The sequence below is a fragment of the Aulonocara sp. 'chitande type north' Nkhata Bay genome, linkage group LG12 (assembly GCF_057382095.1).
Source record: "Aulonocara sp. 'chitande type north' Nkhata Bay isolate Kocher_YH1m ecotype deep benthic linkage group LG12, A_spYH_male_GT1.1, whole genome shotgun sequence".
Classification (NCBI taxonomy): Eukaryota; Metazoa; Chordata; class Actinopteri; order Cichliformes; family Cichlidae; genus Aulonocara; species Aulonocara sp. 'chitande type north' Nkhata Bay.
The window spans coordinates 11347840-11362615 of NC_141355.1; the positions used below are offsets into that span (position 1 = coordinate 11347840).

Below are 14776 nucleotides of genomic sequence, written 5' to 3' on the forward strand. Positions count from 1 at the left end.
TAAGAAAAAAAGTCCATCAATATAAATCACACATTTATAAGCTGTGATCATAAAGTTCCCACTTTATGGGGCGATCGTGGCTCAAGAGTTGGGAGTTCGCCTTGTAATCGGAAGGTTGCCGGTTCGAGCCCCAGCTTGGACAGTCTCGGTCGTTGTGTCCTTGGGCAAGACACTTCACCCGTTGCCTACTGGTGGTGGTCAGAGGGCCTGGTGGCGCCAGTGTCCGGCAGCCTCGCCTCTGTCAGTGCGCCCCAGGGTGGCTGTGGCTACAATGTAGCTTGCCATCACCAGTGTGTGAATGTGTGCGTGAATGGGTGGATGACTGGATATGTAAAGCGCTTTGGGGTCCTTAGGGACTAGAAAAGCGCTATATAAATACAGGCCATTTACTTAAATTTCCCACTTCAATTCAATTCAATTTCTTTATTGTCCCACAAGGGGAAATTAGTTTAGCAGCAGGAGGATAAGAACAAATAGTCATCTGCTTTTAGTTCTGCTGCTATTTTCGGAGCTGTTATGACACCTTGCATGTGAGAACATCATGGAAATTCATGCTCTATTTCTCAAAATGAAATTCAACTTCATTGGCTGCTTTGTTTACACTGGATGACATTTAGCGCACACTGCAGATGGACAAGTGCAAGTGGACTGAATGGGAATGTGAAGGCAAATTTTTAGGTGTTTTGACTCCATCACAATTAATAATTAAACTTAAAAGTGTTTCCATAGATTAAGGAAGTTTTTTGAATCGAAAGTAATTGCAGTTTATGTTGCCTGCACATTAACAGTTTTAGTAAAAGTACCTGTAGACGGCACGTCCAGCCTCCACAGCCATCCAGTCCAGGGCAAAGTCGATCTGTCTAACAAATGGCGACATCCTCTTCACCACAGTGTGAGCCACATTCAGCACCACCCTGGGCTCCTCGCGCATAATCCTGCAAAGTTTAAAATTAAGATGTATTTGAAGCCTGGCTGTGACACTGAGGCAAGCAAACAGCTGACTGCTTGTGCATGTGCTCGGCCATACTCATAGAAATGGGCCTTGGAAATGGAGAGGTAGGTGCAGTCTCGGTGCGCTCGCACTGTGAAGATGAGGGGTTCCCCTGTGAGGACAGCCAGGTGACCCACCAACTCCCCGGGGTGAGTAACAAAAAGCAGGGTCTCCTCTTCGCGGTCTATCATACGCTGATAGACATGGAGCAGCCCTGAGATGACAAAGGCCACACTCACGTCCTGAAAAACATGTAGAGAAGAAAATGAGGTCTTGTGACTTTTCACCAGTCAGTGGCATGAAACCAAAAAGGTGATAGTGCTGGATTTTCCTGCAGTTTCAGCAGCCTGATGCTCATTTGTTTCTGCTGACTCTCCCATGGTTTAAAACATATCCTCTTTAAAACTGAGCAACACATTCTTATATCAGTATCAGCTGATGTGTTTGATCAGCCCAGTTTTTAATATCCACAAGTACCCTGATTAAACGAGGAACAGTAAACGTCAAGAAAAGAAAGAAAACAGATGTGACAGAGAACCTTTAAGACCTGCATTTGTTTTATTAAACTGAGCTACTGAGACTAATAGCCAGTTAAATGTAAGAATATTACTTTGCTCCAATTACAATAATCATTGGTAATCCAAAGCAAGCAGAAGAAGAAGAAACCGAAGGAGACGAAGGAGAAGAAGCACAAGGAGGAGCAAGAGGAGGATGAGGATTCTTGTCCGTTGTCATTAAACTGACCTGGTCTCCCTGGTGGCCTACAACAGATCCAGCTTTGAGCTGGCGAAGATTCACCCTCCCATCCAGCAGACTGGGGTCCTGACATGTGCAAAAAAACCACACAGAGGACAGCCTCAGAAGTAGCCAGGACTCAAATATACAACCACTGTGGGATTAATAAAGTTTATATTTTTGAATTTTACTGTTGCTAAAAACACGATCTCCTCATTTGTTTTCAGTTGACCTTTGGTTTTTCATTGTAAGCTACCTGTAATTGGATGACCTGCAGCAAATCCTTTTTAGCAGCTTGGAAAATGGCATTGACTTTATTATGGTAGACACTTCCTCCTCCTGCATCACTGTAATGGTACACAGCAGATGGAGTTTGCTGCACTGTCACACTCTTCTTTAGAATAGACTGAGGAGGTAAAGACAAAAAAACACAATGTGTGTGAGATCCACACTCATTCTAGTAACTGTGTATGTGCATATATGGTGTGATGGGTGCACAGTTAGATGCCCTGTATGCCCAATGTTCAACATAAACCAGCAATTCCCTGAAAGTGTAACAAAGATAGTTTCTATGCAGAGACCTTGACAGGACTATGAGGCACCGTCTCCTCTTTGGCACCTGGAACGTATGTACTGTTGAAGTCAGGTGACATTTCCCCTGCAAAACACAAATTGTTTAAAATTTCGATAGAACAGTAGCAGTATAATGTCTTCGTAAGTGGATATCAGGCCCTTGTAGAGCAAGAGTATTTTAGTCTAAATAACCCAAAATGTGATGTCCACATATGTGAAGGTCCTACGAGGTTAAGCCACAAGTTTGAACAGAGACTGGTTTAAACCCAAACTGACCGAAACCCAAATTAAGGAGAGCCTTAAAGTATTCTCCTGACTGTATCCTCAGTTAAAGTCAGCAGCACTGTATACAGTATATCATCATTTTGTATTTACCTGTATTTGTATTATCTATCTATCGATCAATCGATAGATATGTCTAATATTAACATTTGTTTGATGACCTGAAATGTTTAAATTTGACAAATATGCAAAACAATAAACGCTTATCATGGCACTGTCAAAAAAGCCAACAATTCCCTAACTTTTTTAGAAGTATACATATATGTGTGTGTACAGTGACACTGCATGTATGTATACCTGTAACAGTAATCGGGTTGGAGAGGGAGCGGGATCTCTTGGTTTTTGATGTGGACATGGAAGAGAGGCTGGACTTTTCTGCTACATCAAAAAACAGATAACATGAGCAGTTTTACTTGATGCACATCGCTTACGTCTCATAGTGAACATATTGAGAAAATGCTGTTATTTCTGACCCGTGTCAGCTTTTTCAGAGCCCAGATCATCAGAGTGAGACTGCTGCCTGCGGAAACCTTTGTGTGGATGAGTCTCACACAGAACGTTTGCCACAGACACCAAGGAGATCGCTTGGCTCTCCTGATAAACACAAGTTAATCAAAAAAGTCACCTTTTAATGCAAGAATTTTCTTAAATGATCTGAAATCTTAAATCAATATTAGTAAGAATCAAACTTAAACTCTGACTTTGAGAAAAAACTTTTCAAAAGCCCAAAACCATGTTTCTAATACTACAGATTAGGCTACCTCTAGGAGTCTGCAGCTGACCAACCAACCTTAAAACCACCCCTATGTTTTGGATGAAGACATAGGTCTTGGGTAAAAAATTTTTTTTTTAAAAAAGTCAAAATTCAGATATTCTGATAGTATTCCCAAAATCTAAACTCTAGGTCGGTAACTTAGCAGCCTCGAAGAAAAATCAGGGGTCTCTTGAGATTATGGAGAACAATTGTTATATGCTGATATCATTAGGATACTTATCACTATCAATGATAACTCACACCTTGCAGGACAACTAAATATGTGCTCTGAAGAAAACACTTTGAAAAAACAAACATAAAAAGCTTTTGCAACAGAAAAGAATGGCAGAAACAAAGATAAGGCTCACATGACAAGAGCAGAAAGCACAAAGTACTTCTGTTAGCAAGATTACTTGGTTAAATGTGTCCTGTGGACTTTTGTCTTTACCAATGGTAGTACTGTACAGTACCAGTCCTACCAAACGACCTGTTTGCGGATCACCAGACAGAATTTACTCAGTGTCTTTATATGTAAGCACTACTCTCTGTTTTGAGACAGTGTTTCATAACTGGAAAAAATGATGAGTTAATAAAAGAAGGCAACAACACAAGAGTGCGAGGAGAAATTATCCAATCAAAAACAGTTTTGCACTATTCATGTCACAGGTTACAGTCTGGAGTACTGGTAAATGAAAGAGCACTACCGGGTTGAAGAGCTCAGTGGTAAGGCCAAGGTAGTTGTGTAAGGCAAGAAATGTCACTCTCTGAAGCCGCACCATTATGATCTACAGGACAAGAAGGAAAGGTGACAGAGAAAATGTGTTTGTTTTTTTTAGCTGTACAGGGTGGATTCAGTTTAATCATCGCCCTGTGCTTTGCTGAATGCTATTTACTCGTGGAGAGCATACATACAGTATTTGCAGCCCAGCTAATAAATAATATGATTCATTTTTTTCTGTGGACACTTTACCTGGATGACACGAACCAGAGTTTCTGGATACTTCTCAAACACTGACTGAAAAGCTGCAGCTGGAAGACGCAGGACAGCTGAGGGAACTGCAGCTCTCGCAGATACTGTTTTATAAGGTGCTGGGTAACCCTGAAAATTAAATGATGCAGATCAGAGGAGATGTTTCGCAGTAAAATGCTTTATGAAACCAAGAAATCGCTAATACAGAAAATGCAAAAAGAATTCCTCAATTAGCAGTGCAGTGAGAGATATATGAAGAGAGAGAGGGACCGCACACATACAGTGATGATGTCCAGGATGCTGAGCAAACTGTGAACACTGTCTCCAGGTAACACCTCCTTCACTACGGCATCGGTGCCATCCTGCAGTAATAAACACAGTGAGAACAGAACATCAGAACAGAAAAACAGCACACAAGAACCGAGCCAGTCAAGACATCCTGGTGAAGCTGAGCAACAGAATGGGGAGGGAAGGTGATTTAAATAACTTTGAACATGGCATGGTTGTTGGTGATAGATGGGCTGGTCTGACGATTTCAGAAACTGCTGATCTACTGGTAGTTTCCAGCACAACCATCTCTAGGCTTTACAAAGAGAGAAAGAAAATATTCCATTCAATTGAATTCCTTTTTTTCAAGCTGGCGCGATCAATCATTTTGACCTAACAGAAAGAAGCACTGGTACTCATCTGGAGTGTTAATAATCAAAAAGAATGTGCCCCCCGAATCAATACTAGCCCTTTATATTCAGCTCATTTAACTGTATGAAGCTGCACGGGTGCTTACATTCTCGTGGACGCACAGCTCCAGGCGGCCATCTTGAACCACGTAAATGCTGTCATCAGTGTCACCGGGTCGGAAGAGTCCCTCTCCTTGGTGCAGCTGGATCAGCACCATGTGACGACACAGCTCCAAAAACAGAGGTTTCTCGAAGTGCCCGAGCACCCTGTGTGCGCACGGCATAGTTCTGTTACTGCTAGCTGGAATAATCATGCTACATATCAAAGAATGAATATGCCTAATACTGATTGCGAAACCACAGATGAATCCTTACAATGACCTAGTCATTCTTTTCTGGTTTACAGATAACACTAAGTTGCATTTGAAGGTCCCCAAGACGGAATTGCATGGACACCAGGCTCACTCATTGAAATATAAATATAAAAATTGAGTGAATTATTCAAATTATTAATTTGACATTAACACTCATTAGCACTCTGTGAATCACTTTACTTTCTGAGTTTGGTGCTGAATGAGGCCCATTATGTATCAAGAGTACTGACCTGACATTTTTCAGCATGTACAGCACTTCAGAGGGTAAATGGGAGTTCTGCACGTCAAACTCAGTGAGGTCAGCCTCCAGCAGGCAGGGAGGAGGCTCCTTGGGCTGCAGGGTCGGGGGCTCCCTACGAATGCGCAGGATCCTAAAACAGACACACTTATCACACTTTGTTGCTGTTTTGCTTTTTTTTTTACACTATGTTTCTTCTTCTGTTTATACAGGGGCTCACTTGCGAGCTATAGAAAGAACTTTAGTCCTCTTCCTCACTCGCTGCCGCACGGCTGAGTTTGAGTTGGAAGCAGGCACCGAGGAAAGTGTCTGAACCTGCAACAGCAAGAAAGAGAAACATGATGCTACACAGAAGGCATTCTGATGATAATACACGTGCCAGTATAGATAGATATAGATACTGTAAGGTATATGATTCTCTCTAGCAGCCATGCCTAATGACAAGGCTGTTAGCACCAGCTAAATTCCAGCACACTAATTTTTTCAGCATTTATAAGCCATTATTGCTTGTCAAAAAAGTTACACAAAATAGTTTCCCATCACAGGAAATTTATTTTGAGTGTCTTCATAGTTCTATTTTTGAGATACACCAATTTTTATATACTGTAAAGTATATTTTACAAAAGCTATATGTGGAAGGAAACCGTGACCTAGGGCAAGCTGATGGCATAAGATGTAAGTACAACTACTACAGTTTCATATGCCAAAAAAAAAAATCATTGTGCTAACTTACGTGGTTCCGGTTCTATGTGGATTTAAAAATAGTTACGCAAAACGATGCGGACACGCTCTGACCGGTTTTAAAGGGTTAAATTTCAAGACAGCAAGATGGTGACAGCAAAAACTCTTACTCCCAGGATTCAAAACTGAATATGACAAACCAATGGATGACTGGTTGACTATACTGTCTGTTCTCCTGTCTATGACTATTCCCCATAAACCCTTGTGTTAAAATGCTTTAGTAACTAGCAGAGCCTGAGTCACTAAACTGAACATCTTGACTCTGTTTGTCCTGTTGGTGCCTACAGACGACTCAGCAAGTTTGTGCTTCAGTTTTAGTGGGTGAACTTCGGGTATTTTTGGAATACACATGTTAGCTGATAAGTTAGTGCTCCACACTCTTGTACAATTACAGTCACTTTTAGCTCTGAAAAGCCTCACACTATGGTGGCCAAAACACTAATGGTGAGGCCTTGAAATGCAGAGTCCTGAATTGGGTAAGTAACATAATGGTGGCTATGTCCATCTTTTATATACAGTGTATGGTTTTGCCCAAGGTCTCTTCTGTTTCACTAAATGATTGCTTATAAGAGATTGAGGTTCTCTGTAACTTGTACAGCATATACATGACGTTGCAGACCTGCATTGAGGTTTTGTTTTTCTCTGTAAAATTTTCAGTTTTTTTAAGTATCATCAATTACTCAAAAAATGGTCAGTGCAACCTCAGCTAACATTTGTCACTCAGTAAAGACTTCTGCAAACTATTAGTGATCATGCAGTGAAGTATACAAAAATAGCATTCAAATGAGTCATCAAGATTCCTGAATAAGTTTGTTTCTTGCCATCATCTTTAGCTTGATTAATAAAAGAAAAACAAAATATGATAACAGACAACAAAGACTGTGGACACATGGTTTATAAAACACACACAACAGAAGGGCGCCTGCTGGGGGTGATGGTGCCCTCAAAGTGTGCATCAAGAAATAACTTACCTTTCTCATGATCTTTCGGCCGTAGAACATCACTTTGTCTCGCTTCCTAAAACGGTAGTGGGGGACCCCAGCCTCCTCCTCTAAAAGAACCACAAAACCTCTGTAAGATCTGTCTGTGCTCAGCACAGAGCAGGAAATCTAACTCTGCAATGTAACTGTTGATTTATAAAACACTGCTCCTTCAATAAGCACTGTCCAATAGTCTCAGGCTATCTGCTAAAGGTCACCTTACTGTCACATTTTTACTGCAACTCTGTTTAATTAAGTTATTTATGTATTTTAAATCAGGGCTGAAGACATACCATCATTGACTTGAATTACATTAACTTATGGACAGTTTGTCCACCTCTTTGTTTCAGTTGCACCTGTTTAATGTAACTAACCAAGACAGAAATAGTAGTACAAATAGTATTTAGTATCTAATAGTTTACATTCAAAACGTTTTATAAGCTATTTTTGCATTTAAACCTCACCCTGCAGTAATACTTTAACAACAAACATCAGCTAAAACAGTCATATCAATGGTAGACTAGAAAACTCTTATACTTAAACTATAAGGTTTATGACTCTGAGCTCTGCAACTTGTTCATCACTGAATATTTTTAGTTACACTGAAACAGCATGGGTTTGGGGTGTGCAGCCTGCAGAGAACTGACTTGATAGTTTGTATCGTCTGTAAAGGAGGAACACAACAACTCCAACGACAGACATCACCATCACTGCTCCGATCAGTACAGCTGTCCACTGGAAGAAATAAAAAAAAAAAACAGCATACCCAACATCAAAACACTTTCACTTGCACATTTGTGTACCTAAAAAAGTAAAAGCTAAAACACATTTTAAAAGTACTCCTTGTATATTCAAACCTTCAACTAAGGCTGTCAACAGAGTATTTAAAAAGCTTGCCTGTGTTGTAATGAGAAAATAAACAGCTTAAGTTAAAATAGGACCAAACCATACTTTCATGCAAGACCAACTTTTACCACAAGATGGTGCTGCTCCTTGTCAAACCCCACTGTGCCAGCGCCTGCTAGTCTGTCCTGAACTGGAAGTCCCACAGGACCTTAGCTCCACTGTTCTCAACCACCTTTAGTGGTGTCTCCCATCTGGACTTGGGGACTTCTTGTCCATATGTGGTACAGATGTTCCAGATTCTAGCCAACTGGTTGTGCCTTGGTGTTTGCGGTCTCAGCTTGCACCTTGCATCCTGCTGCTCTGTGTTGATCAGTTCCATGGCACCTTTGCAGTCTAGAACCTGTCAGCTGTAATAGAGTCCTGCCTCTATTGATCTGATGCTTAGTGCCTGTTCTTGTGCTGCCATGATAAAAAACCTCTATCCTTTTCTTTAGTCCGCCCATTTCTGGCCACTGGTAGGATTTCTTGATGTCTGCCACTTCCTCTCTCTGTCAATGGAACATCCCATTCAGAGGGATGTATTCGCAGATGCTCCGTGTTTCATCTTGGATTGTGGCTCTGACACTCCTTAACCCTCACCCTCCCTCTTTCTGTTGCTCATAGAGCCTTAGGGTGCTAGACTACATGTGAAGACCTCGGTGGCATCTATCTCCTCCTGTGACCAGCTTATTATTCCAGCTGGGTATCTCTAATGACCGACAGGGTGAATGCATTGGCTTGGATCTTTTTCTACCATTCAGCTGGCTTCTTATCACCTGATAGTTATAGATCTCTCTATCAACAGACCACTACATCAATCTACAGATGTATATATCTATGTATTGAAGGATCAATAGGTTGTAGCTTTTGTCTGTTAAACAGAATATGTGTCAGGCTAAATACTGCCTTTTCTTATTACATGGGTGGACAATTTCCACTAGCAGGAGTGGTCTTTTACCAGAAAGTAAAACACCACCCCTGCTGGTGGAAATTCTTCTAAATTTAACTTATTCTGAATACAATGAGTACCTTTAAAGGAATATAAATAATATTTAAACATACAGTAATAACAGAAAGCATTCACACTTAGTCACTATTTGCATGAATTTACTTAATTCTTTCTTTTGTTTCCTTTCAGTTTTTTGTTATATATCGTTTAGTATATAAAGGCACACAAGCCAACTTCCACTGTTTACCATATTGGCTTCTGTCCGTTCCTCCACAAAAAGTTCCATCGTGGCCTTAAGCCTATCCAGCGGAACCAGCTTATGAAACATCAGAGACAACACAAAGGAAATGAAATGACTCACAGCTGAAGGTGAGCCAGGCTGTGCATTCAGAAAAGAATCAGGTTTGGGAACAGTCAAGACAAGATTAAAATACAGTCTGTTTTCACACAAAAGATCTAACAGTCTGATAAAGCATTGCACAATATTCTATAATATATTAGTTGTAATTGAGAGCCACAGTGGAAAATATCTGTTAATTTCCAGCTCCGTGTTTTTATTCCTGGGGTCTATTAGACTTATTTTATGTACTCAAAGTTATAATTACCTCCCTGTTCATATTCGTACTGCCGAGTCTATTCAGTCTTTTAAATCACGTCTTAAAACTTATCTTTTTACTTTGGCCTTTGATTCTAACTAGTTGGCTGTTCTAGCTTATTGTGTTATTACCTATTGTTTGTCGTCCTGTTTTATTGTTTGTTTTAATTGTCTCATGTTTTTACTGACTGTGAAGCACTATGGTCAACACTGTTGTTTTAATATGTGCTATATAAATAAATATTGATTTGAATTCTTAATTACTCTATGCTGATCCTTTGTACAGCCCTACAGTTCAACCTCTAAAACAAATTGTTTTAAGTCATCCCCCATTAACTTTCTTCAGACTGAAATTATTTTTTTATTTGCTTTCTTGTTTCCATGTAACAACCCCTTAACTTCTTCTTACTCAATGAAAGCAGACTAGGAGTAAGCCTTGAAGCTCTTTTCTGTCATATTTCAGGCCTTCTTATAGAACAAAATGACTTGGTGTGCATCAGATGTTAGTGAGGGTGATCTTTGACTATGTAGTTGCCCTTGGAAAAACTCATAAACTAACATACTGGTAGTCATCAAACCAGAACTTTATTTATATATACTGAGGTGTCAAAACTCTGTCATTAATGTTGTCTTTATGGGGGGAAAGACATAAACGGTTTCTTTTACTGATTACATGTTCTACTACTAGAGCATGTTTGCATGAATCACGGCTCAAAATCATCCTCACCTTATGGTACATCTAATATTTTCTCTTATCTTATGCCCCTTAGTTCTTTTTATCTTCTGACTCAAGTAAGCCATTTGAACACGATGCACCACAGAATGCCAAATCATTCCTACCTGTGGAAATTAAACTCTTTATGGGTCTATCTGTGGGTTTAATCTTTACAACTCCTCCGGGATTATATTCACTTGTAATATCTTGTTTACAATATCTTGTTTACTTCTTTCTTGTACATGCATCACTTACTTTGTAATATTTTATTCAACATTACTCTTTGAGGGCCTTATTATTTATATAGAAGATTTACATGCTCCATCTTTCATACTTGTATTTTAATTGAGCATCTACAACAAAACTATTTTCTCCTGGGGTTAATAAAATATTCTGATCTGACTGAGGTGAACAGCTACACTAAGTCTTTATACAGGGAGTGCAGAATTATTAGGCAAATGAGTATTTTGTCCACATCATCCTCTTCATGCATGTTGTCTTACTCCAAGCTGTATAGGCTCGAAAGCCTACTACCAATTAAGCATATTAGGTGATGTGCATCTCTGTAATGAGAAGGGGTGTGGTCTAATGACATCAACACCCTATATCAGGTGTGCATAATTATTAGGCAACGCCCTTTCCTTTGGCAAAATGGGTCAAAAGAAGGACTTGACGGGCTCAGAAAAGTCAAAAATAGTGAGATATCTTGCAGAGGGATGCAGCAGTCTCAAAATTGCAAAGCTTCTGAAGCGTGATCATCGAACAATCAAACGTTTCATTCAAAATAGTCAACAGGGTCGCAAGAAGCGTGTGGAAAAACCAAGGCGCAAAATAACTGCCCATGAACTGAGAAAAGTCAAGCGTGCAGCTGCCAAAATGCCACTTGCCACCAGTTTGGCCATATTTCAGAGCTGCAACGTCACTGGAGTGCCCAAAAGCACAAGGTGTGCAATACTCAGAGACATGGCCAAGGTAAGAAAGGCTGAAAGACGACCACCACTGAACAAGACACACAAGCTGAAACGTCAAGACTGGGCCAAGAAATATCTCAAGACTGATTTTTCTAAGGTTTTATGGACTGATGAAATGAGAGTGAGTCTTGATGGGCCAGATGGATGGGCCCGTGGCTGGATTGGTAAAGGGCAGAGAGCTCCAGTCCGACTCAGACGCCAGCAAGGTGGAGGTGGAGTACTGGTTTGGGCTGGTGTAAATGACCTTTAAATTTGGTAAATATTTTTACGTTTGTTTGAAAGGCACTTCGGTTTTATTTTGAAATCCATGCTTTTATTTTGAAACAGGAAACTGGCACAAAACCGTTAAAGGGCTGTTAGTAACGTTTCTTTTAGGATATGGTAAAATAGTGTGCCTTAAAGTGAAAAATATGTACGTTTACTTTGCCAATTAGTACCTGGCTGACAGTGGCACAAGGTTTGTTAATGTTTCCTTTAACGGAATAAGTTACATGCAATCAAAATGTCGTTTAATAGAGTTTATATTGTTAACCTTGAACTTGACCTTTATGTGTAGTGGTAAGTTAGTGAGGTGATACAATGAATTGAGTGATGTAAATTTGATGTATATGCTATATGTGAGCAGGAGAAATTTGTTTCCTTTGATCTTATGGTATTAATATTGCTGGTTTTGTTTTGCTCCTAGCTCTTACGGTGTCTTCACTGAATGTTTCAATAAAAACATTTCCAATAAAACCTCTGTGAAGCATCAGTATAAGAGACCATCATTCAGCCAGGGATGCTACAGTAAGAGCTTCAGCCTCACGAGTTTCACCTGACTGCCAAAGTCTATGATGAAAGAAGAGGGATTCATTGTGATGGTCTAAATGTGACACTCGCTCAAAATGGAAGCATCTCAGATATTAACTGCAGAAGCAGAAGGCTCAGATCAAATAAAAGACATCTGTCAAGCAAGCAAGGATGAGGAACTTCGCAGATCTGATCGCCCAAGAAATCCCACGGAGAAGATGCTTACATTTCAGAGAGAGGAGGCATACAAAAGGGAGAAGCGGCTCATGCACCTTTATGATCAATGGAAGATCCAGGCACGTAAGGCAAGAAATCAGCTAAAGCTAAACATTCCAGAAAGTGAAATCGCAGCTCTCATTGATATCTTAGAGAAATGCATGAATGATATTACGGACATTTATGTACAAATCAGAGATCACCTCACACCATCCAGTGAAACGAGACGTCGTGTTGATGCATGTGAGGCCGTAACAAAGGACATTATTAAAATTGCATATGAAAGAATATCAGGCATAGACGAAGACTATGATAGTGAAGCAGTCAAAGAACGCCTTCGTGAGCTCCTTAACAGAGACTATGCTCATTCCATATATGGATCCACGGTTTCACCTCCAAGTCAACACACTATAGACTCCATTGTCGCAGTAAAAAGAGCAGATGCTGCAGCAGAATTAGCAGCAAAGGAAGCAGAATATGAGTTGTTATTGGCGGAAGGAAAACAAAAGGAAAGGATCCAGCTCTTAGTAGAGCAACAGAAAAGGGATCTTGAAGCTCAAAAACATGAACTAGAAAGACTAAGGGCTGAAAAGGATATAAGAGCAGCACGAGCAAGATTGTCAATTTACAACCAAGATGTAATGCAGGAGGGCAGCTTGTGCTCTGCTAACAGCAAACTAAGGAACCAGGAACATATGCACCCACATCAAGCTGTGTCTCTGGCTCCAGTTCAGCATCTCATAAGATTTCCAGCTTCACCTCCACAGACAGATGTGTCCCACTTAGCTCAAGCAGTACAAGACAGCATAGCCATGAACAGACTTCCAATGCCAGAGCCACCTGTATTCACCGGCGACCCAATCCAGTTCATTGAATGGAAATCTTCATTCATATCCCTCATAGATAAAAGGAACATATGTTCAGCTGACAAACTGCATTACTTGAGAAGATATGTGGGAGGTCCTGCGCGAAAGACACTTGATGGTATCTTTTACAGGGAGGATGATGAAGCGTATAAGGATGCATGGGATCGCCTTAATAGCAGGTACGGTCAACCATTCGTCTTGCAGAGAGCTTTCAGAGAAAAACTAGCTAGCTGGCCAAAGATCCACTCAAAGGATGCAGAACAACTCAGAGCATTCGCCGACTTCCTACATGCATGTCAGCAAGCCATGCCTCATATTAAAGGGCTGGACATTCTGAATGACTGTGAAGAGAACCAAAAGCTGGTCCAAAAGTTACCTGAGTGGGCAGCTTCAAGGTGGAACCGCAAGGTGACCCAGTTTATGAAGGACAGACAGGAATTTCCAGCCTTTCAGGACTTTGTCAACTTCATGTCATTAGAAGCAGAGATTGCCTGTAACCCAGTAACTTCCCTCCATGCATTACGTTTATCAGACTTACCTGCAGAGAAACATCATCTGAAAGAAAGGAAAAATAAATCTACTGTTCTCCATACACAGACACTTACAGAGAATGAGAAGAATGTACCATCCAAGACAAGCTTAAAGCCCCCTTGTACATTCTGTCATGATAACAAACACCGCCTACATAGTTGTCCAGAGTTTAAAGGAACGCCTCTGGAAGAGAAAAGAAAGTATGTAAGGGAAAACAAACTCTGCTATGGTTGTCTGAAACCAGGCCATAATGTTAAAGACTGCCGCCACAGACACTTATGTGATATCTGTAAGGGACGACACCCAACTTGCCTTCATGACGACAGATATTCCAACATGAATGCTGTGTTAGCCTCTAATCAGAATACAGACGAAGCAGTTACGACATTGTCTCTCAATACAGAGACTGAGCACACATCTACGACTACATCCATGATTTTGCCAGTCTGGGTTTCCTCTTCCAACAACCCAGGAATAGAAAGGCTTGTCTATGCTCTGCTTGACACCCAGAGTGACACTGTGTTTATTGATGAAGATGTTAGTCGTAGCTTGACAACCAAGACCTATCCTGTAAGGCTAAAGCTAACCACCATGATCGGAAAGGACACAGTAACACACAGTGAAAGAGTCTCGGGTCTCAGAGTGCGTGGCTATACCTCCACAAATCACATTGATCTCCCTCCTGCCTATACCAAAGACTGCATACCAGTGAATCGAAGGCACATTCCTACCAGTGAAACGGCGAGGCATTGGAATCATCTCAAAGCAATAGCAGATGATATTCCACCACATTTAGACTGTGAAGTTGGTCTTCTAATAGGTTATAACTGCTCACAAGCACTAGCACCAAGACAGGTCATCCTAGGAAGAGATAATGAGCCTTATGCAGTCCGCACAGACCTAGGATGGAGCATCATAGGCTGCTCACCACCTCACCTTGAATC

At 40.7% G+C, this 14776-nt stretch overlaps 1 protein-coding gene across 6 annotated transcripts in view; it reads right to left on the reverse strand.

Annotated features, from left to right (window-relative positions):
• pnpla7b (patatin-like phospholipase domain containing 7b) overlaps positions 1 to 14776 on the reverse strand; it is a 32511-nt gene that overhangs the window by 11956 nt on the left and 5779 nt on the right. For 4 of the 6 annotated variants that reach the window (XR_015131766.1, XM_086313535.1, XM_086313536.1 and 1 more), the window contains exons 3-18: positions 9397 to 9465; positions 7963 to 8050; positions 7307 to 7386; positions 5815 to 5909; positions 5587 to 5727; positions 5090 to 5249; positions 4587 to 4667; positions 4306 to 4434; positions 4040 to 4120; positions 3055 to 3175; positions 2879 to 2959; positions 2308 to 2384; positions 1983 to 2132; positions 1736 to 1813; positions 1028 to 1233; positions 804 to 935 (exon numbers count right to left, since the gene is read on the reverse strand). Coding sequence is in view for 5 of the 6 variants with exons in the window: in XM_086313535.1 (XP_086169661.1) it covers positions 804 to 935; positions 1028 to 1233; positions 1736 to 1813; positions 1983 to 2132; positions 2308 to 2384; positions 2879 to 2959; positions 3055 to 3175; positions 4040 to 4120; positions 4306 to 4434; positions 4587 to 4667; positions 5090 to 5249; positions 5587 to 5727; positions 5815 to 5909; positions 7307 to 7386; positions 7963 to 8050; positions 9397 to 9465 (1769 nt within the window). In the remaining variant the exon portion in view is untranslated. The remainder of the gene's footprint in view (positions 1 to 803; positions 936 to 1027; positions 1234 to 1735; positions 1814 to 1982; positions 2133 to 2307; positions 2385 to 2878; positions 2960 to 3054; positions 3176 to 4039; positions 4121 to 4305; positions 4435 to 4586; positions 4668 to 5089; positions 5250 to 5586; positions 5728 to 5814; positions 5910 to 7306; positions 7387 to 7962; positions 8051 to 9396; positions 9466 to 14776) is intronic. The other 2 variants (XM_086313537.1, XM_086313538.1) reach the window with 1 other exon arrangement.